General features: G+C 40.9%; 1 protein-coding gene across 15 annotated transcripts in view; it reads left to right on the top strand.

Annotated features, from left to right (window-relative positions):
• NRG1 (neuregulin 1) overlaps window positions 1–22,556 on the top strand; it is a 483,648-nt gene that overhangs the window by 332,292 nt on the left and 128,800 nt on the right. For all 15 annotated transcript variants that reach the window (XM_071580239.1, XM_071580242.1, XM_071580241.1 and 12 more), the window contains 2 exons: window positions 9,514–9,691; window positions 14,777–14,901. In XM_071580239.1, the coding sequence (XP_071436340.1) occupies window positions 9,514–9,691; window positions 14,777–14,901 (303 nt within the window). The remainder of the gene's footprint in view (window positions 1–9,513; window positions 9,692–14,776; window positions 14,902–22,556) is intronic.

The following is a 22,556-nucleotide window of genomic DNA, read 5'->3' on the forward strand; positions in this document are numbered from 1 at the left end:
CAGATGTTTTTGTAGGCCTACATCTTTCCACAGCCTGTGCTGGACACCCACACAATTCATAGAAAGGGAGTATTGCTAGGAGAGCTGACCACAAAGAATTTAAATGAGAAGAGAGGAAGGAAAGTGGAGAATGAGGAACCATACCCAGTGTTAAGTTTGACTTGTGCATTAGCAAATCAATATCATGAAAGTTTCAAAATTCTTCACATTGCTAGAACTATTTTATGCAGCCTATAATGCAACAGCAACTTCTTCATTCTGATGCTCCAATTAATCTTGATTTTTCCAAATTCATTCCTGTGTTTTGATTTCCTTTCTGTTAATGTCAAACAAGCCAGCAGCCAGGCTTTGGCTTAGGTTTTCTTACCTTCCTACCTTAATATTTCAAGACAAGTGAGTGGCTCTTTGCAGGGAGGAACATTAGTGGACAAATGAACCTCCTAAACTTCCAGTAGTGCCCTGGAATGTCCAGAAATTTTTTCATCTTAATTTGCTAAAAGGGGTGGCATCTGTGTGAACTGTGTGAGAGGGAGATTGTTTGGGTCTTTGAGGAGGCAGTTGTTTTCATGAATTTCATTTTGGGTTTTCCTGTGTACTATTATTCTTTCCAGGGGTAATGTCCTCAAACTCAGATTACTCATGTATCCTTATTGGCAGTAGTAGTGACTGTCTCTCTGTGAACACATGCAGGAGGAGGTTATTGGTGGTGACCTGTTAAGGTATTCTTCATTCCACAGTCTGGGAATTGCTTTCTGACCACCATTTCCACTGAATGCCACCTGTCATATATAATTTCTTAATAATAAATCCGTGTGAGCATCAGGTCCTTCTGGTTTTCCTGTTTGACATAGAGAATTATCTTTATATTGGGGAAGTTTCTGTGAGTCCTGTGACTATAATGTTGTCTGATGTTATTTAAATTCTGCATGATGCATTAATGTGACCGACTGTTGCTTCTATACATATATGATTGAACTTTCACTGGGAGTAGGAACAATGTGCTATACTTAATTGAGAGAATCTCTGACCAGGCACCTAGAAGTGTGCTGCAATGTTGCTGGATGTATTGTTATTGTTTCTCTTAGGGCTTCTACAACCTCAGGAGGAAGAGGAAGTTTTGAGGAGTATGAAAGCCTGCCATGGATAGATCTCCATCGGGCAATTTATTGTCTGAGACATGGTATACTTCATCTGTGAAGTGGAACTACTGCAGAATCAGCAAATGCTAAGAAAACAGTATAAGCCAGGAGCAAAAATGGGCCTCTGTGACTGAGATCAGTGGAAAACAATGATTCATGTCTTTTGCATGTGAGCATCCCAGCTTTGCTGGAACAGTGTGAAGGGAAAGAGCATGGCAGAGAAACACTGAGAGGGTAGAGAAGGAACTGAGACCAGAGATGGAAACACGAGTTACAAAATAGAAGATAGTGCATAGGATTTGAAAATTTTACAGGATTTAACAAAAAAAAATCTCTTTTTTCTGATGGTGGTAATACAAAAGTGTGCCAGAGAATATGAAATGTGAGAGGGAGAGAAGGAGATGGCCACAGCACTTTTGAGCCCATGGATTGAAAGGTTAAAGCTCAAAGGAAGCTGTTAAAAAAAAATTAATTCTACCAAAACGAGAAAAAAGGGAGTTGCTTGAGAACTGGATTTTCATCAGTAATACAGAGAAATAACCTCTGAATTTCTACCATTTGTTTGGGTCTTTTTCTTCTCAAGGTGATCTTAGGGCACACCAATGTGACTACACATGTACCATAGCTGAGACCCAAAGTTTAAGTTTTGCATGCTTCTCAGCCCAGGGATCTGGTGAGCCTTACAACTCCAGTCATAAAACATAGTCTGAGATCCAGCTAAGTTAACAGTGCAATTGCAGTCTTTGCTTTTAGGTGGTTCTATCAGCTACGCTACAATCTGTTTGGTGACTTACTGAATGGCTTTTCTTCAAGCAAAAGTAGAGATTAGTGCTTAACATTTCTACCTTGGAGAGGAAATAAAAGAAAGAGACATATGCATGATACAGCAAGCTGCATTTCCTCTTTAGATCTCATTTCAAGGCACACAACTTGAGATAAACATTTTTAGTCTTCAATCCTGAAATTCAGCTCCTAAATCAAGAGTGGCTTCATGTAAAAATAATTTAAAAAAACGTTACTGAATGCTTCCAAGTCCCCTTGAGGTCTGTGGGATTTATCCTGTGCCCCATTTCTGCTCATTGGATTACTTTAATTTTAGTGCTTCAGTAAAGATTCTGGACTCCACCTTTATTCACTTAGATATGTAAAACACAGACCTGCAGATTCTTACACTGACTTTGTGAGCAGATGTCTCTGAATCATTCATTGAATATCAATAATAATTACTTTACACCATCCCCACACTTTCAGTCTGTATGATCGGGTTTTTGTACTGACAGTGATTATCAAAGCTTATCAGGGATACAGCCAGTTGGAGTCAGCTGAAGCAGTATTTAATCCTATCAGGCAGTGTGTTTCTGCAGACAAAATCATCAGTAAATAAGTGTTGACCTCTAAATTGTTATCTGCAGGTTAGACACTTGCTCACACCCAGCTTCTCTTGCAAAACCTAAATTTTGCTATCTTTGAATGCAATTCCCTGTCTCTGAGGAGACCTAAGCTCAGAAACTGGTATCTTGAGTGTCTGTAGGAAGCCTGCCATTGTCACGTTACTCTGAATAAATGGGTGTTCTCAGACTTTCCCTTGTGGAAATGATACTTCTAGACATGCTGTTTTGTCACTACCATATTTTTGCTGGCTCCACTGGAGATGGTTTTTGCTTGTAGAGTGGAGGAGGGGGTAGTATTGAGGTCTACTCCATTTGCACAGTACTTCTATATGCCCATTTTCAGTGTCCTGTTGAAAATCCTGCCTTCCCAAGGTTATGTTATGAGTTGGCCCATGATACTCCTCATTGGAGGGGTTTACTGGGCTTCTGATAGTGAGAACAGAAAAAAGATTAATGCAGGCTCAGACAGCAGTGTCATGTCTAGAGGTAAATACCCATGAACTCTGGCATGACAATGCACTTGAAAGCATCTCACTTCAAATAAATAAATATTCTAGGTAGATATCTATCGGTTTGTTGGTGAGACTTCAGCATGATCATACCTGAAGCTGTCAAGCTCACTGCATTTAGAAAAGCAGTTCCCAGTAAGGGTAATCAGAGTAGCAGTTGGCTTTGTGATGGGGTTTTGGAAGTAGTTAGTCTGATTTATAGAAGCATTTGCTTGTTCCATGTTGCCCCTGTGTTAGAAGAACATGGCTGTAGTGCTATATATCTCTGTCCTGCTCTTTTTATTGGCTCCTGACCATGTTGCTAGTCATGTTTTGGCATTCACCTTTCTTTTGGCCTTGGCAACACCTAAAATTTCTGTAAAAATTTCCTTCTACCATCACTAGGATGAGTAATTTCTGTGGATCTTGGGTTTATGTGTAGTACTCAAGACAAAAGTCAGGTTTGCATTTTTCATTTTGCTCTCCTACACAGACGCATGTATTCAAACATCAAGACTCAGAAGCTGAAATGTATTTGGCAGCATTTTCAAAAGAGTTCAGAAAATTACATAGCTAAATTATTTGTTTGCTTTCCCAATCCTTCAGCTAGTGTTCAGTTACTCTGGTACTTTGGAAAACTACTTGTTTGGTGTTATCTCCTATAATTACCTGCAGTGTTTTATCATGTGGGTAATCTGCAGAGACTCACCATGCTTGCAGGAAATAGACAGATTTTGAAGTGTTCTGAATTCCAATGCTGCCTTAAAAAATACTAGGAGGATTAAAACCAACAGAAGTAATCGCATTTTGGGTGGTTTTTGTTGTTGTTGTTTATCATGGTGGGTTTTGTTTATTTCTTGGGTTATGGTTTTGGCAACTTTGGGGGTAAGTCTTGCTGTCTAAGCAGGAGTAGTATACATTTTCTAGTATAGCTTATAGTTTTTATACCAACAGCTTTAGAAACTCTGGTCTGCTGATGATAAACCTAACTTTAATTACAATCTCATGTGCAAAGGGAGAAGGCTTTTGGAAATAATATAATTTGTCTTGCATTACTGCCCTGCCTTGAGCATTATGCAACAAACAAACAAACAAAACAAAACCCCCAACAAGTCTGAGGCCAAGGCAGTGGGTGTTATTCTTGTGGCTTCTATTACCACTCACCAAGCTGTTGGTCACAATTTTACACACCAAACTCTGCACATGTGCCTACTGCCAAGCATGCCTAATACATTCCTGTGCTGACTCTCAAAAGGCTTTGTGCCTTCTTTGAAAAAGAAAATACAGGGAGATAAAAACAACCACTCATAGAACTTCATTTGAGAGAGTGTAGTTGTGTGATAATATTTTGCAGGTTTCCAGTTTAATTTGTTCAATATGTTGAGCTTCCATGCAGATTAACTATACAATCAAACCCTGAGAGTGAAGAGATTGCTGTGCTTTGCCGAGCTCACAAATCCAGGGTAAAGTTATCTACAGTCACACATTATCAGTAAGTCTCTTCTAGAGAAAATATAGAAATGCATGTTCCTTATCTGCAATGATATTACACAGGCCAGCAGACACACATTTCTTAAAATTTGCTAGCAAAATGACAGCTATTCAAACCATCCTAATAAGGAAAGATCTAACACCTTGCTTGCTTTTGCCTGTTAAACTTTTCCAACTGTGTGGGGCTCTTGCTGACACAAGTGCACTGCTGCTTTGTGTTCTCTTACTGTTATCGCCTTTGTTGCTTTCTTAGAAAGTCTGTCAAAGCAGAGGATGTCTGTGGGTCACAGAGAGACATCCTGAGTGGGGAATGCGGAAAGCCTGGGTGCCCTTCTGTGTGTCTAATTGGCTTTTAAATGTGTGGCCCTCCCACGTTTTGGCACTAAGAATACAGATAAAGTGGATCCCGCCAGACCTTTCATTCAAGCAGCGCCTCTTTCAGGGTGCTTCCACACTTAGGTTAATGCTGTTTTTCTTCAGGATTTGTCTGTTTTCTTTGCTATAACTGGCCTGTGTCATTCTGTGATGGATGGATGTGCAGGGATTCTGCTGCTGCCATACCAGAGCTGCGCACAACGGCACTGCCCAAAAAGTGACCCATGGGAAGTGCTCTGAGGCTCCCTTCCATTTTCATTTTGATCAAGTCATCCTGTCCCAGATGGTACCTCAACCTCCATCAATGGGCTGAAGATACAGAAAGTGTTTTCCTTGCTTTTCTCCCTTGTTCCCACCTGCCATGGCCAGCCTTACACACTGTGATGAGCAGAAGCCTTGCTGGTGGCAGGAGCAGTCCTGCATGACGGGCACAGCAAGAAGTGGAAAGGAGCCAAGCTGGCAGGAGATGCTGTGAGGACAAAGAGGAAAGGGATAGAGAGGCAAGGAGAGGGAGTTGTCAGGAGGAGCAATGTCTAGTTATCATTATAGGTGGTTTTGCCTCCTCTAAAAGCATTTTTACCCCACAGACATCCCGCTGTCTTACCAGCACCGCAGTATTGGCACAGACTGTGATGAACAAGTGTACCCTCTCCTGGATTAAGAGCTGGCTGGAGGGTCGGGCCCAGAGAGTGCTGGTGAACGGAGCTGCATCCAGCTGGCGGCCAGTCACCAGTGGTGTTCCCCAGGGGTCTGTATTGGGTCCAGTCCTGTTTAACATCTTTATTGATGATTTAGATGAGGGGATTGAGTCCATCATCAGCAAATTTGCTGATGACACCAAGTTGGGAGGGAGTGTCGACCTGCTGGAAGGCAGGACAGCTCTGCAGAGGGATCTGGATAGACTTGAGAGATGGGCTGATTCCAATGGGATGAAGTTCAACAAGGCCAAGTGCCGGGTCCTGCACTTTGGCCACAACAACCCCCTGCAGCGCTACATGCTGGGCACAGAGTGGCTGGAGAGCAGCCAGGCAGAAAGGGAGCTGGGGGTACTAATTGACAGGAAGCTCAACATGAGTCAACAGTGTGCCCAGGTGGCCAAGAAGGCCAATGGGATCCTGTCCTGTATCAAAAATAGCGTGGCCAGCAGGACCAGGGCAGTGATCCTTCCCCTGTACTCTGCATTGGTGAGGCCACACCTTGAGTACTGTGTTCAGTTGTGGGTCCCTCAGTTCAGAAAGGATATTGAGATGCTGGAGCGGGTCCAGAGAAGAGCAACAAGGCTGGTGAAGGGACTGGAGCACAAGCCCTATGGGGAGAGGCTGAGGGAGCTGGGGTTGTTTAGCCTGGAGAAGAGGAGGCTTAGAGGTGACCTCATCACTGTCTAGAACTACCTGAAGGGAAGTTCTAGCCAGGTGGGGGTTGGTCTCTTCTTCCAGGCACTCAGCAATAGGACAAGGGGGCACAGGCTTAAGCTCTGCCAGGGGAAATTTAAGTTGGATATCAGAAAAAAATTCTTTCCAGAGAGAGTAATCAGGCATTGGAATGGGCTGCCCAGAGAGGCGGTGGATTCACCATCCCTAGAGATTTTTAAACACAGATTGGATGTGGCGCTGGGTGCCATGATCTAGTAAATGGACTAGAGTTGGACCAAGGGTTGGACTCGATGATCTTGGAGGTCTTTTCCAACCCAATCGATTCTATGATTCTATGATTCTATGAAAGTCAGCTACCTCTTGAAACAGTGGAAGCTGTAGCTGATCTTGATCCAAGTGCACAATGCTGTAGTTTCATCAGCACAAACTTTCTCATATGCCTGGCAGGTCTGATTAATTTTTGCAAAACTGCAGCTGAAAGGAAACAAACATAGTGTAAATGAAAAGAAGAAAGAAAGAAAAAAAAAACCAAAACAAAGAAACAATCTCTTTTCTGTCATGTCTGTGAACAGCTTTTAATGCTTTCCCTGGAGAGCCTGCATGCTTGGGCAGCAAGTTACTGTGAATTAGTGAGGGTCACTGCCATTGATTAAATCCTCTTTCATGTTTCCTGGTAACTCCTGAATTATGGCAAGAGTTGAGCATATTAATTTAACACTTTTCTCTTTCATTGACAGTTCTGATGGAGGAGAAAATCTGCAAGTCATTTTGAGCAGATAATACTGAATTAAAATAAATTTCAGGAACAAAAAGGCACTTTTTTCAGGAACAAAAGGAACTTTTATTCTCAGTTTTACATTGCTATGCTGAAAGAAAAATCAATAACTAGTTGAAGTCTTAAGCACAAAAATTTTCCTCCTTGCAGCTGTGGTTCTTCTTTTAATTTATGCAAGATATGGACTAGGGGTATAATAAGTGAAATATGTTAAATTAGAGAATATTGCCTTTTTTTTCACACCTCTTTAGCTCCTTTTCTTACATTGTGACAAAAGGCTATACCCTTAACTCTTTAATGACAGAATGAAACTATCAGCACAAGCCTCAGTAGTAAGTCTGTTAATTAATTCTAATTATTTTTCTTGGAAATTTTAAATATTAATATTTTTTAAAAAGTAGAAAAGTTATTTATATTCATGCAATATTTACACATGTTCTTATATAAATGTGTTTACATATACAAATACACTCATAAAAGTATATTTATTTAAACATACTGGTTTCAGAATATATGTGGGCACTTGTTTTTCCAGAAGAAAAAGTTGTTTTCACAGGAATTTGGGAACACACTGAAATTTCCAAAATTATCCTGTGGAGTGGGGGGAAATGGAAACCAACATATGAGAAGACATTCTGGGGGATATTTTTTCTGCTCATGAAATGCTGGGCCTTCACCTGATTCATTCCAGTGCTACAGTGACACATGTGCCTACCCAGTGTGTACAACTTCCATGGATGCCATTCCCAGAGACATTTTCCTCTCAGACATTTTAATGATGTCTAGCCTAAGACTTTCTGCCAGGGACTTGTTATCCACACCACCAGAGGTGCATGGAAAAAGTTATCCCCTTCCTCTAAATTAGGAGGTTTTTAATTATGGAAGGCTGCTCAGTCCCTGTCCTGTCTTCTGCTGGTGTCATGTCGGGGATCACTTCATTTAGTCACTTGCTGAGGACCACATTTTTCCAGGCACAGCTGTTTACGCTGCTCTGCTCTGGGCTCAGCTTCCAGGGTTTCCCTGGACTTTGCTGGGATCCAGAAGGCTGCCTCATATGTGGGACAGGCCATACTTCTGCCTTTAATGTTCAACCTCTTACCAATCATGTACATATCAGTTCTTTATTTAAGCTTCTCATAATTATGGTCATGAAATTGTGCTGCTTGTTTTTTGTCTCATTCATATAATAATTAAAACAGACAAGGAAAAACTATTAAAACCTAATCAAGCATGGTCCAATTTGTTAGACCATTTGCTTGTAGAGGACCATGTTGGAGACCTGTTGATGTCCTTGTGGGTGCTCCTAGTCTATATGCTATGGAGAATTATTTGGCCATGCTGGCAATTCATTTCCTTGGGCAATATTGCAGCTGTTCAAGAAACAATATGCTCTGCAGCTGGAGGTACTGCAGACTGACTCCCTGGAGGCTGAGACCAGGCACAGTTGAGCAATGATGGACTTACAGGCTATCAGCCATCAGCCGACCATATTAGTCCTCCCTGGTTGTGTGGTAAAGGTGTCATCTTATGCCTGGAGGGAAGTAAGGCTAAACAAGGTGTTTTAACTCAGTACTGGAGCACACTAGTGGCTCACTTACAGCCAACCTATGGTGTCATATGGAGTGTAGCATCTCACAGAGGGACTGTATCTTCTTGTGAAGCCTGTACTCAAAGATCAGTATTAGTATGGAATATTAGAGGTCTTTAACTTGGAAAACCTGAAATGGTTTGAGGTTTGCACACACAAGAAATGTTATTGCTACAACACAGTAGAAATTTAGATGCTTCAGCTGGAGCCCTCCAGTGTGCTGGCTGAGCCTTTTCAGTGCAGTGTCCCCTTCTGGGTCCAAAATGCCCTTAATTGATATTGATTTGCTTGATGGACTTACACACCCGTTGTCTCTTGCCTGAGGAAAAGGATATGGCCAAGCTGAGGTTTGAGGTAGGTGTATAATGTGGGTTATAATGTCTGCCTGAAGCAAAAGCCTTTCCCTCAAATGAGGGAAGCTGTTGAGCATGTATTTATGCTTTTAACACCCTGTCACATCAGTTGCACCTGGAGCCTTTGATTAGTCCTTTACTCATAGCAGTTGAAATTAGTAAGGAACAAGACATCCTTCCTTTCTATTTCTACCAGAGGGACCTGCCACAGTGTACTGTCTTGTGTCTAGGTACACACAATCAAGAAAGTGTGTTAGTGCCTTGAACTGTGTCCAGAAGCAGCTCTTCAGTTCTCACTGTCTGCATATGGTTTGCATGTGTAAGACTGATGTAGGAGATCTCCAAATGTCCAAACTAGGCTGTCATGGATTATACATGTAACATACAAATGATCCTTATTTTTCAGCAGTTTGTATGGAAGCATTGCTAGTGTGGTTGGGGTTTTGCTCTGTATGCCTTGCCTAGCTCAGCTTGAGCTAGCAGTATTTTCCCTTCTGAGGATGGCCTAATCACCAGCATGTTTTTTTTTTTATTTTTTAGTGGTGCCTCCCAAATTGAAGGAAATGAAAAACCAAGAGGCTGCTGTGGGTCAGAAGCTAGTGCTAAGGTGTGAAACCACTTCAGAGTACCCTGCACTCAGATTCAAATGGTTAAAGAATGGAAAAGAAATAACCAAAAAAAACAAACCGGAAAATATCAAGATCCAAAAAAAACAAAAGTAAGTACAAAGTAATATATCTCAAGTGGGACTGGGACGTCCAAGGAGTGCTATGCACCAGAACATAAACATTGAAGTTGTTAATTGCAGTAACAAAAAGCTAAAAACTGTGAGTTACAGAAAAAAAGAAAATTTCAGAAAATGGACACAATGTTTTTTTCTTGAAAGCATGTAAATCTCACCCTCCTGTCTGGTGGAAGGTGTAACCTACATGTAACTGATGGACTGGTGCCTGGTTTCTGCAGGGGAGAAACTATGCACTGAGATGGGAGAAGGCTTTTGCTGTTTGGTCTCTGCCTAGTTGTTTAGGTTAAAAAGTTTGAATTGTGGCCACTTGTCCATCAAAAGAAGCTATGAAAATCTGTTTGAATACAGCTCAATAACTCTCACTTCTCTCTCAGCAGGCAGGGCTGCTATCTGCTGCCCTGGGCAAGATACAGAGGATTTAGGGTGGGTTCTATAAGAGGTCTTTTCTTCCAGGGTGTCCTATGACCCCATGGTTTTTGTCAGGGCTCAACTCATTAGGCAAAACAGAAACCATAATTAAACTGATATTTGACTTTTTAGAGTTATTCATGTTTAAATCCAAATATTCTGTCCTCCCTTACAGTTTCTTGTACCCTAGCCTGAGACACAAGGTGACGCATGGAGAGGCGCAGAGCAGCATTGCCACAGTCACTGTGCCATGGTCGCACAGATGTCAAAAGGAACCTGTGATATCTCCTTCCAGGATTTGTGAGATGGAGCTGTTCCAGGTGGCAGATAGCCTGGCAAATTGTCTGGACTCATTTGCAGAGCCATATGTCTCCGTCAGAGTTGTATTTTCAGTCTGTTCTGTAAAGAAAATGTTCAGATCAGAGCCTGGCCCTCAGCTTCCCCAGCAACATAGTGCTGCCTGTGAGGGGCAAATAGCATGTTCTCCTCTTATAATTTGGATGGTGCTGATTGACCAAACTCACTGGGGCCAGAACTTCACCTTCATGGGATGGACTTTGTGAGTTCAGCATTAAATCAGTAAGCACCTTCTGCCAGCTCACTTCTTTGTCTTTTTTTTTTCCCCCAAGAACCTTTGAGGAGCTGTCAGAAGGGAAACTAGGTAATAGCTAATAATTTGATATTGATGCATCTGGAATGCGTGAGAATATTTTTCACTTTTATGTGCCAAAAGGTTCTTAAAAGGATTGAAATTGTGCCTTTTTATGGAAAATGAAAATCCCAAGTCCTATTCACCCACCATAAAGTGGACAAAGCACAGGTTTTAACCTGTGTTTCACACTTCTGTGTGCTACCTCAGTCAGAAGGATATATATCACTCAGTGCTGGAATTTCTCTCTCCTATTTTCTGTTTTAGAAATATCAATCTGGAATGGAGGAGCACTTTCAGTTAGAGATGTGAAAGGCACTAGATGTAGACTACAGAAGGGGAAAGACAAGGGGTGTCGGAGAAGGATTTTTCTTGCCTTCCTACTTTGAGATTTTCGTTTGGGGACTCATCAGGGTTTTGCCATTTCTTCTTTTGCTTTTTATGTGTACCATCCAGGACCAAATAGATATAAACAGTTTAAGAGGACATAGATTTTATTTTGATAAATAGTGGAACAGACATGTGTTGCAAAGGGCAAAGAAAAGTGGGGGGAAATGCAGTGCAAATGAATGCCTAAGAAAACATGCATATTTCAGTAAAGAAAGCCATGTTAAAAAGATCCCATTGCAAATTAAAGGAGTATCAGTGATGAAGGATTTTTTCCTCACTAACATTCTGTGGGTTTTTTCACGATATCACATTGGTAAATGTTTGTCATATTTATATGCTGCTGTATTGTTACATCAACTATTCTAGCATGATTTTTTTACTATTACCAAGTGTTTGAAACATCAGCTAGAAAGGTTACAGTAGTTGTTGAGCTGTCTGGGATTAATGTTTGTTTTAAAGTTCAAATGGCTACATTTCTGAAAACCAGTAGCATGCAGAGTACCGCAACCTTATGGACACCTTCAATCCAAACACTTGAGAACAACATTTTCTACATATTTAAAAAACGTCACAAAGTTTGTAAGTAGTGCCCAATGGCCACTGAGTTTTTAGTAATGTTGTATTTTGCAAGAAATCACTTTTTGCATTGTGTGATGGCAGAATAAAACCTGTTTAGCGTTGGGAGCAGAATAAATGTTTCCAAGATCTGGATAAACAGCCAGAGCTAAAGATAAATAGCTTTAGGGTTTTTAACAAACTGCAAATAACTGGCAGAATGATGAAGTGTCTATCTCAGAAACTGAAAGTGAAGACCTTAGCTTGGCACCTGGAATAGGCAAGGAATAGATAATATGGTAGCTTGGTGTTTATTGGGTGCAATGGCCAATGTGAATACTGCTGGATCAAAGGATTTGCCAAACTGGAGCAGATGCTTACTGTTTTCCTGGTGTTTTCAGAGTTTAGAACTAGACCCTGTGGCAGTGCAGGCTTCCTGAGAGCTTAGTCTTCTGAAGGCTGCTTTGCATGTCAAATGAACTTGGGGAATCACTCTACCTGAAGTGCTGCATCCAGCTCTGGAGTCCAGAGGAGGCCACTAAGTTGATCACAGGGCTGGAGCACCAATCCTATGTAGGCAGACTGAGAAGGTTGGAGCTGTTCAGCCTGGAGATAAGAAGACTCCAGGGAGACCTTACAGCAGCCTTCCAGTGGGTAAAGGGGATTTACAACAAGGCTGGAGAGGGACGTTTTACAAGGGTGTGTAGTAACGGGACAAGGGGGGATGGCCTTAAACTGTAGCAGGAAATGTTTAAATTAGATATTAGGAAGAAGTTTTTTACAGTGAGTGTGGTGAGGCACTGCCACATGTTGCCTGGAAAGGTTGTGGATGCCCCATGCTTGAAGGTGTTCAAGACCAGGTTGGATGGAGCTCTCTAAGTAAATCAGTCAAGTAGAAGGTATCTCTGTGCATGGCAGGAAGGTTGGAACTATATGATCTTTAACTAACCACGATTCTGTGATTTTATGCTTCTACTACAGTACAGCAGGTGAATCACACTAAATGGCTGTGCTCATTCTCATTATACTAAAAAGTCAAGGGAAACTGAGTGATTTTAAATTTTAATGAGAGGCATTTAAAGTACTTTTCACCTCAAATTTGTCAGAGTAAGAGCATGGAGTCAGTGAGTTTCTGCTGCTGGTTCATGATAATCATGCCATGATTGATTGGTGTGTCCAAGCTCTCAGCTATTGCTTTGTGACAGTGGAGACAGAGAAAAAATCAGGCACCAGATGAGGGCTTTTCACCTGCTAGTTAATGTTACCATTCCTGTCCCCTTGCACTGATAGCATTTCATTTTCCTTCTCTGATTTCAAACACAGGTGAGACCTGTACATTGTTGGTTTGGGTTATGTGCTGTACAGAGTCAGGTGGTATTCATTACATGAAGACAGACTCCTTTATCAGAGTTGGGGTCTTTTTTTCTGCCAGAGGCACTGTGTTTGCCACTTCATCTACCTGTTGTAGTGCATCAGAAAACTTCATATGCAAATGTCCTGTACCTTGAACTTTATCCGAGCTTAGCCTGAATATTTGCCTGCAGACAGGCAATTCTGGATGACAGATGGAGACTGGAAGCAAAATGAATTCAAGCAGTCAGATAATGTGGGTTGGGACTGCATTCTGTGATCTGTCTGTCTGTAATAAACCCGAGTAAATTGCTAATCCTTCCTTGGCTGCTCCTCCTTCTTGCAGGCCCAGTGGCTTCATGAAAGCAGTCCTTTCATGACACGAGGGGAAACTCTTGTGTTCACCTAGCACACTGCTTTCATTCAAGAAGGGCCACTCTGCTGACTCCTCAGCAGTAGAAACTTCATATTGACACAGGGAAGCTTGAGCTGCCAATAAAGAAGTGTTTGGTAGCAGATGGGATAGTTTCCTCTGCTGGAGGGAGGGGTGTCTTACAAGGTTGGGTTGAAAAGGGACATTGAATATTTTGGTTTCTCCAAAAACTCCCACTGCTACAACAGATGTGTTTGTAGTCTGAACCAAGCACTGCTCAGTGATTTCCAGAAGGGTTAAAACCATTGTGATTTCTGCATGGAGAGTTAGAAGACACGGCCGTGCTCAGCAAAGCAACTCCCCAAACATAGTCTAGCTCAGCAGTCATCGTTAGACATGATGGTGACTACAAGGTTTTAGAGTGAACAACCCATGCCTCCTGAGCATCAGTCCTTCAAGTCAGGATAAGCCAATTTAGGGAAGCCAATGCTTATGCACTCTGAGTGACTATTCTGTAGATAAATGAGGAGGCTTTACTACAGGCAGAAAATTCCTCAAAGTGCTTCTTTTAAACAGTAATAATGTGTTCATTTTTCCCAACCTATTAATTCTCTGCAGTTTAGATAATGAGATTATTGCCATCTTATGAATTGGGGACCCCTTAAATAACACCAGAACATATTCCTACAAAATTAATGGGTAGACAGGAGTTCTGCATTTTAAAATCTAATCTTAAAGCCTTGGAAACTGATTAAATTATGTCTCTGAGCCAGGAACAAAATGTGGCTTCATGCAAATTGTGCTCCCGCGCATGATTATTGTTAGCACTGGAGAGTAGTTTACTACTGGAGTTTCAGAGACTGTTAGAGTGTGGTGTGTCCTAATCTCATGATTATTTAGTCAGATAATAGGAATTACCATACTTACCCAGAACTCTGCTGCTAGTAATATGAACATGTAGGAAAGGATAATCTGCTTTAGTATTACACCCATCTCAGTGGCATCTGGATAGCCAATAATTTGTCTGAGAGAGGATAGTTGTTGGACAGTTGTTTTTCAGTGTTCCTTTAAGAGCAAAGACTTCTCTTGTACAGGAAAGCATAAACAAACATTTATTTGAGTTCATGAATATGCCTGGTTTACAGAAGCTTTTGAGAGAGATGCATTTTTATTCTCCTTCCTGCTTTCGAACCTGCATAGTGTGGATGTGTCAGCAAGAATGGAAGACAAGACACTCTCTTGAGAGTGGGTGGGTGGGGGGAATGCATTTGTTGATGCAGTGACTGTTACTCCAGTACAGGATGTTTATATATGTTTTTTTCTGATTCCACAGGAAATACTCTGAGCTTCACATTTACAGAGCCACACTGGCAGATGCTGGGGAATATGTATGCAGAGTGAGCAGCAAGCTAGGAAATGACAGTACTAAAGCCAGTGTTATCATCACAGACACCAATGGTAAGGCTTAGCTCTTTATTTTACTGTCACATTCAGAAAGGCCATGAATGAAAATTGCCAGCAGGGACAAAAGGGTTTGGAGAAGGGGAAAGCTTTGCAAGTGAAGTGGAAGTAGAACTGAAATCTATTAGATGTCCTAAGAAAAGTAATCGGGCCTGATTTGTCTGCTATGTAGTTGAGATGCTTGATTTTCCTTATGCAGACAAATAGGATGTCTCCTACAGATGTCTCAGGACAGACCAGCATTTTCTGTGTAACACCAAATATAAAACACAGTTTAAATAGTTAAGATAAGAAGAAGATGAAGGGAAGGAAATATTATTCTATTTCTCATAATATACAGTGAGAGCATTACAGGTATGTGGGGAAGCTTTTATTAAACCTAAAACTGTGGGGAACAGGTTAGATTGTTGTATGTCATGTGTGTACGGAGTCGGGATGGAGAACCAAGAACAGAGCTTTTTGTCACACCGCAACCATGCCACACAGGTGGAAACAGAACTACCTTGGAAGAAGCTGTTAACTGTGCATGCTCATTGGACAGACCTGGGATTGATTGGTGGGGAAGGGACATAAGATATATGCTAATGAGACCAGGAGCCAGCGAGGGTATAAATATCCCTGCATGGCAGCCATTAAAGCAATTTTTCATCTAACCATGACAGAGAGGTTCATGTCTTAATTTGCGACATAAAACATGTCCTAGTCTGAACTGCTAAACCAGCACTCTCCTCTTAGGTAATAATCATATGGTTCTGATTGTCACTGCTTTTACTTTCACATATGCTGATAGGTTTTTCTTTTGATTTCTAAATAAATACAAAGGCATGAATGTAACTGAAGTCATATTATTCAAAGGCATGAACGTAATTCAAGTACTTTGATTCAGGTATTGTAATTCAAAATTATTTCTTGAGGATCATAGCATCTCACAAGGGAGACAGCACTCAGACTTACCAACAAGATTTGCAACTATTTTAAATTGCTGTTTTTGCTGGGGCATTTCATTTACAGGAAGTTCCAATTGATTCTGATAAAATGTTGTGAGTGTTCCATTCTACACAAATGTAATAGCAGTACTGTTTCTCCTTTGGAGAGGCATTGGAGGAAGCAGTTCAGCTGAAATCTGATTTTTAAAGGGTGACTTTGACTAATTCAGCTCAAATAATTCAAACTCCAGTGTCCAGCTGGTTCTGAAGTACCAAACAAACATGCCCTCATTAGCAAACAAAGCTGAAGTTCCGTGCATATCTTAGATGGGTTTGAAGATGTTGTAGCAATGTAAATTTACCAGGTATGCTTTTCTGTTTCATGTTCTGCTCTGAAATGGGAGAGAGACATTTAAATAAACAGAAAAAGAAATGTAGATCCTTTCCAGTGGAATTTGTCTTTGTCTATCTGCTGTTTTGTAATCACACAGCAATTGCCTGACTGTGTATTCACTTCGTGTATTTGCTACTCTGTTTCATCAACTAAAGAATCTCAAGTGCTAAGATTTCATACTAGCTGTATGGTATTATATCATGAGCAGATGTCAGGAGACTGATATAAAAGATCAAGTGTTATTTACTGGAATGTTATTGAGAGGAAAAATGGGTAGGTGTTTCTCTGTAGCTTTGTAGATGCTCTTGGTTTCCATGAATACAAAATTTTATTGTTCATAAGCTGCTTACATAGAAAGCTCCTACACTGTTTCCAAGATACTGGAGTTTCCAAAACTCAGCTGTAGGGGCTGTGCCTAGACAGTGATACAGATAAATGCAAAAAAATGCTTGACCATCCTCTATTACTATCTCAGACAAGGAATGGCTGGGAAGCGCCTGTGAGACCTCATTCCTGTGCTTCATGGCATGGATATTTCAACTTCCTTTTGGGCTATGCTGAATGACCACAAAACACTACTACTGCAGGGAGACAGGAGCTTGGTCTTAATTGAAAATGTTTGTGGACAAGCCTTGTTATGTGCATTTTTAACATATATGTTAGAATCTGTCTAATCATGTTACAAAATGTAAGTTGTTTAAAACACAGACATGCATGCAACTCCTCTGAATGCAGGGCAAATTTGAATCCACTCTAAACAAGGCAGCTGACTCTTGTCTGTAAAGATCTGAACTGGAAACTTGATGATATCTGAACTGGAACATCTCAGTGATATTTGATAATCTAGACTCAGGCATGGCAACATTCACTAGTGGAATAAATCAGTCGTGCATATTTGTTTGCTACACATACTTCGGAGCCCCCTGTGCTTACTGTTGCTTATAAATTACCAGTGAAATTGTTCATAATTTTCCTGCTAATGATGGAATTTTCCACCTGGATTTGAGGAACAGCATGGGCAACATCTGGTGATTTAAGAGCAATAGATCCCTAAGACCTCAAAGGGCAACATCTGCTTTGCAAACAGGGATAGACCCCCTGCACGGATGACCTCCTCACCCCTCCTTCCCCCGCATTCCCTGACCTCTTCCCCTTGCTAGCATAATGACCGATTTGAGATCCAAACCCTGTAATGAGCACTGAAGGGCAGTCATTACTCAGCTCTTGTACATCTGGGAGGTCCTACACTATTCATGAAACAGAGATTAAAATTAAAGGAAGAAACAGTACAACAAACAAACCCTAGCTATTTAACCCTTACTTGTTACTACCTGTTAATGGGCTTTTGGAGAAGCTCTTGAGGTCCAGTGCAGCCCAGGAGTCCCTAGAAAACTACAATGGGAATGCCTGAGGGGGCTGAATCTCTCAAGATAGGAAAAGAGGTTACTTTCTTCCACCACCAGAAGACAGGGTGACAGTGAGGTGAAGAAAAATGCATCAGAGGGGTCTATACTGGTCTGCTCTGTGAACCATAACTTAAATTATGATCTTTAATTTAGTGTCCTGACCTGGTCATGTTTATTATGTGTGCCCTGTTATCTGCAAACTAGATCCTTTTTTCCTTTAATGCTGGGTACTTTAAAACTGAGGGTAGATGAGGTGATGACATTTCTGGAAATGGGGTCATTTTTATTTCCACTAAAAGATTTGCACTTTTCAGTATAAAAAACCAGGTTTAAATTCCCTAGAATTTGTCAAACTTTATTTTAGTTGAAGTATACTTTGCTGGTGTATGCCACAAAAAAGAACTCTAGGGCCAGACCAAAGGTGTATCTAACATGGTGCCTTGTCTCTAACATCAAATATCAATTGGTATTAGCAAAAAACATATAAGAACAAGGCAAATGTATTGGGGGTTTTCCCCAAGAATAGGAAAAGCCACATGCTTACAACTAAGGTCACATCTCTGAAAGTTCCTGATTTCAATTGCCTACCTCAAACATAGAAAAAATAGTATTTCTCAATAAAACAGTTGTAAAAATGTCTTTGTTGTTTTAAGTGAGCAAAGACCTTAATTTTCACTGATCTTATTCCCAGAAATGGTAAATTTTTCTGTCTAAAACTGTAATAGTCAATGCAATAATAATTCCTGTCCTTGCTGTTACTGCTATTATAAAGATTGCTGTTATTTAAAACTGCCAAATTTGCTCTTACCCAAGCTTTTGCTATGCATAAACACACCCCTCCCCCCGACGCACAAACTGTATTAACCTTCATAGATTTCTAAATTTTCACAGTTTTACTGAAAGAAACATAAAGCCTTGTCTATAGAGCCATATGTATGGGTTAAAAAATGTAACAAATATAAAAATAGCTCAATAAACACAAATTTTACTAGTATTAATAGAAAACAATGGGAGCTATTCTGTTCTCTTTTAAATTTATAATAAGTATAACTGCCCACAGGATATGAGCTGCCTTCTTATTTTCATTCACTCATAATAACATATGCTCCCCTAAGAAAGGTTGTAATTGAAGTCAGAATAGAAGCATGAAGTTCTCCTTGTACTGTATACATAGTGCACAGGTTTCCTAATGCAATAGTAACTGCCTTTTTTTCTTTTCTTTTTTTCTTTTTTTTTTTGCATTCTAATTTATTTTAGGTGAAATTCTTGTGGTGAATTTTTCATGGACTTTCTCATGAGCATAAGACCTTACTATGCTTAATAAATAACACTAACAGAATACTTCACACCACAGCCAAAGCTTTCAATTTTATGTTTTAAACCTTGCTCACAAACTCCCTTATTTTAGCAATGTGCTGGTTTAAAGGTAAACCAGCAGGAGAAATGAACGCAACAGGAAAGATATTATAAGTCAGAGTGTTACAATTTAATAACAATATTACAATAAATGCAATGGCAGAAAGGGAAAATTGGGTTTAACCCACAAAATCCCAGAAGTTTAACCCAACACCCTGGGGCACAAGCACAAAGGGGTTTGCTAGCTTCTGTGCTGAACCTTATGTGGTTCGTCCAAGTCCAAAGTAAAAGTCCAAAGTGGAAAACCTGTTGGTGCAGCTGACAGTTGCAGTCTGGTGGAGAGTGGTGGTCACAGTCTGGTTGAAAGTGGTGGTCTCGTCCTGTTGAGGTTCTGGTCCTCCTCTGGATCTGACAAGTGACCCCTGAGGCCTTCTTCCTCCAAGATATGTACACCCAGTCCAGGTGAGAGTACCCAGTCCCTCCCCCAGGGCGAGGAGTCACACAATGGGTGATTTAACTCTGTGAGTCATGGGGTATTTTGGAATCGTTGATGACCCATTAGCAGACATGACCCCTCAGGCTGGGTGTCAAGGTGCTAATGACTCCCTGGACGGGGAGTTATCACAGCTCTTATCTCACAGGTGTCTTTCACAGCCAGCTCACAACCTGAGGGGTCAGAGGTGCCCTGGGTAGCTGCTGCAAATGGTCCATTGTTCTTGGGAAATGAATAGAGGGAGTAGAATACATAGCTTTGACCACCTCCACACAGTGATAAACTGGTCCCACCTGCTGAACTGGGACAAACAACTACCAAAGTGATCTTTTTTTCTAAAGTGTTGAGCATGCTTTAGCTGAATGTAGTGTCTTTTCCATTAAAACCTGTTGACCTGATTCTTTTGCCTCTCTGAGGAAGTTTTCTGCACATGTCTCAAGGTTCATGCAGAAATATTTAAAAAGTTAGAAACTTCTGGGTTGTGTGCAGAGTTTTGTGTGAATGCTATTCTTCCATGTCTGTGCAAAGTGAGTTGATGTAGTTTTACTCATCAGTGGAGGTGGCTGAGATGATTTTACCTGAATTGGTGAGTACAAGAAGTACTCAGGTGATCTATTTGTGTATCTCAACTATCAGCAAAAGTCAGCCTTGGTGAAGGCTTCAGTCATCAGTGGCCTGTGCAAGCTTCTGGTTGCATCCATAGGACTTGCAGTAGTAGTAACAGCTCTGAGTTTGAATTGTACAGTAATTAATAAGAATCTGACATCAGCATTCATTAAATTTTATTTTTTTTCCTCTTCTGAAGATAGTTAGTATCTTAGCTTCAAAAAGATGGCTGAGAAATAAGTAAATAAAAACAACATTCAATATCTACTACCCACAGAGCCTGTGATCAACTATGAAATATTTCAAATGCAAGAAAAGAGCCATCTTCTGTCCAAGACTTGATTAAAGCATAGTTACAGGTGACCTGGGGCCATAGTTTGTTTAGAACTGGATATAAGGTGTCAGATTCTCAACTGGTGCAAATCAGCATTCCTGGACCAAGGTCACTAAATTGGTCCTTTCATACAGAAAGAAATGTGGCCATCACTCAGTTTGGTAGAGCAATTCCCTAAGATGACCCTTGAACCTTTCCTTGCAATTGGACATATTTTGATTGAGGATAGTGTTTTTTTTTAATCTGATTCAGGTCAGTGTTTCTTGGAGAAAAAAGGTAAAAAGTACGGTAGTTTTAAGAAAAAAAGATAGTTTAGTTAGTTAAGTTAGTTTATTCAAAGACCCTATGTCTTTCACCACATGTGCCTGCATGCATCTGAGCCCTCAGACTAGTGTCTTACTAACCTTCTACATATGTAGTCCAAACTATACATCTGTAGACCAAGTAACAAAGGTCTCAAATGCTCCCCTTTCCTCAAAGTGTGTCCCAGCTTCTGTCAATCTTTGTATAATTCAGATGGTGTCACCTAAATAGCACAACCAATGCAAAAGGCTTAAAACTTGTGTCATTGTCAGAGTACCTCACAGGATGACAAAAAGCTTATTTGCACTCTACCAGTGGTGTTCCTGGTGTTTGAATCCCCCTTAGAGCCCAAGCTGTTGTCCCTTGCAGAGTTCTCAGAACCACCACCCTCAAGGCCTGAATTAAAACTAAAACCTACAAGATCAAACAAATCCCTTCAGTTTGCTCAAGAAAGCTTTTTGTATTAGGCCTTTGATAAACTAACTGGGGTGGGGGGAAAAAGGACTGTGAGGGCATGCACAGAACTGTTCAAAACAGAGCTGTAGGGCTGTTAAATATTTGGTTATCCCTAGAGGAAAGGTCTTTTCTGAGAAGAAGGACCTTCTGCCTCCCCCAGAACTATACAGCAGAGCTTGCTGCCCAGGCACTGAGTTGTCTTATCTGAGCATCCCAAACTAAGCTATCTTAAAGAATGGATCAAGATATCAAGGCCAGCAATGTGGTGGGATTGTTGGGAGTCCTGTGGGAGTTGAAGGAGCTCTTGTAATGTCAGGGGACAGAGCAGGAAACACTGCTGGCCACAGAACTAAGGAAATGGGACTGAGAGACTGCAGGAACCTGTCCTTTAAAGCATCCTCAAACAAGGATCTCTCATCCATCCTTCAATAATTTTACATAAGAAAACCTCAGCACGAACATACCCAGTTTCAGGAAACAGCACTTCATCAAGACTACATGTTTCTAGAAATGCCAGAGGACAGACTGGATGTAACCTCTGAGGTAGCTGCTTCTCATGGGGATGATGATGAAGACAGGACTGCAGGCTGCCATCTCCATACCTTAGTAGAAGTCAGCAGCAAAAGTATCATGATTGAATATTGTTTTCAGCTGTAGAGTTGAAACTTGTGCAGCTGCACTGAACTGCACCAATAAAAGTCTAAAATTTGTTTTGAGAACTTGGAGAAGTCAAGATTATTGATGGATACAACTGAAGAGTGTCTTGTTCACACCTAAGAAATTGCATACAGTTGTGGCTTTTGGGGACAGCGGAGCACACGCAAATCAATGGTGTAATTGGAACAAGATCTCTGTACAAATCTGTGAAGCCTAAACAAATGTTTTCTACATTCTGCTTTCTCCCACCTGCTTTTTGCATTAGCAAGGATCTAAGCATGGCAATATCATCCCTCCTAGCCATCAGCCTGTTCAACAAGTGTGTTTAGGAAGTCTATGCCAGTATGTAACTAGCAAGAGTGTATGGAGAAATACACAGAACCAGTATGAAAGAGCAACTTTTCTCACCTCTTCAGCAAAGCAACAGTTTGATTTCCATTGCAGAGCTACTAGCACTCTAGGGAGTTGGGGTTTGCATGTATGACTTAGAAGATTTTGCTGAAGTGGCAAGTGACATTATTGGATGACATACCAGCAGTTCAAGTGATATGAAGAGGAAGGTCTTTGCAAAATTTAACTGCCTAGAGGCATAAGGCCTGAATACTCGCACTTACATCTTTCAGAAACAGAGCTATCTACATGGTTTCTCCTATTGTCACGGATCAGTTATTCCCAGGGAAAAATGAGAGATTGAACAACTGGATTCCTTCAGAAGAAACAG

The sequence above is a fragment of the Pithys albifrons genome, chromosome Z (assembly GCF_047495875.1).
Source record: "Pithys albifrons albifrons isolate INPA30051 chromosome Z, PitAlb_v1, whole genome shotgun sequence".
Classification (NCBI taxonomy): domain Eukaryota; kingdom Metazoa; phylum Chordata; class Aves; order Passeriformes; family Thamnophilidae; genus Pithys; species Pithys albifrons.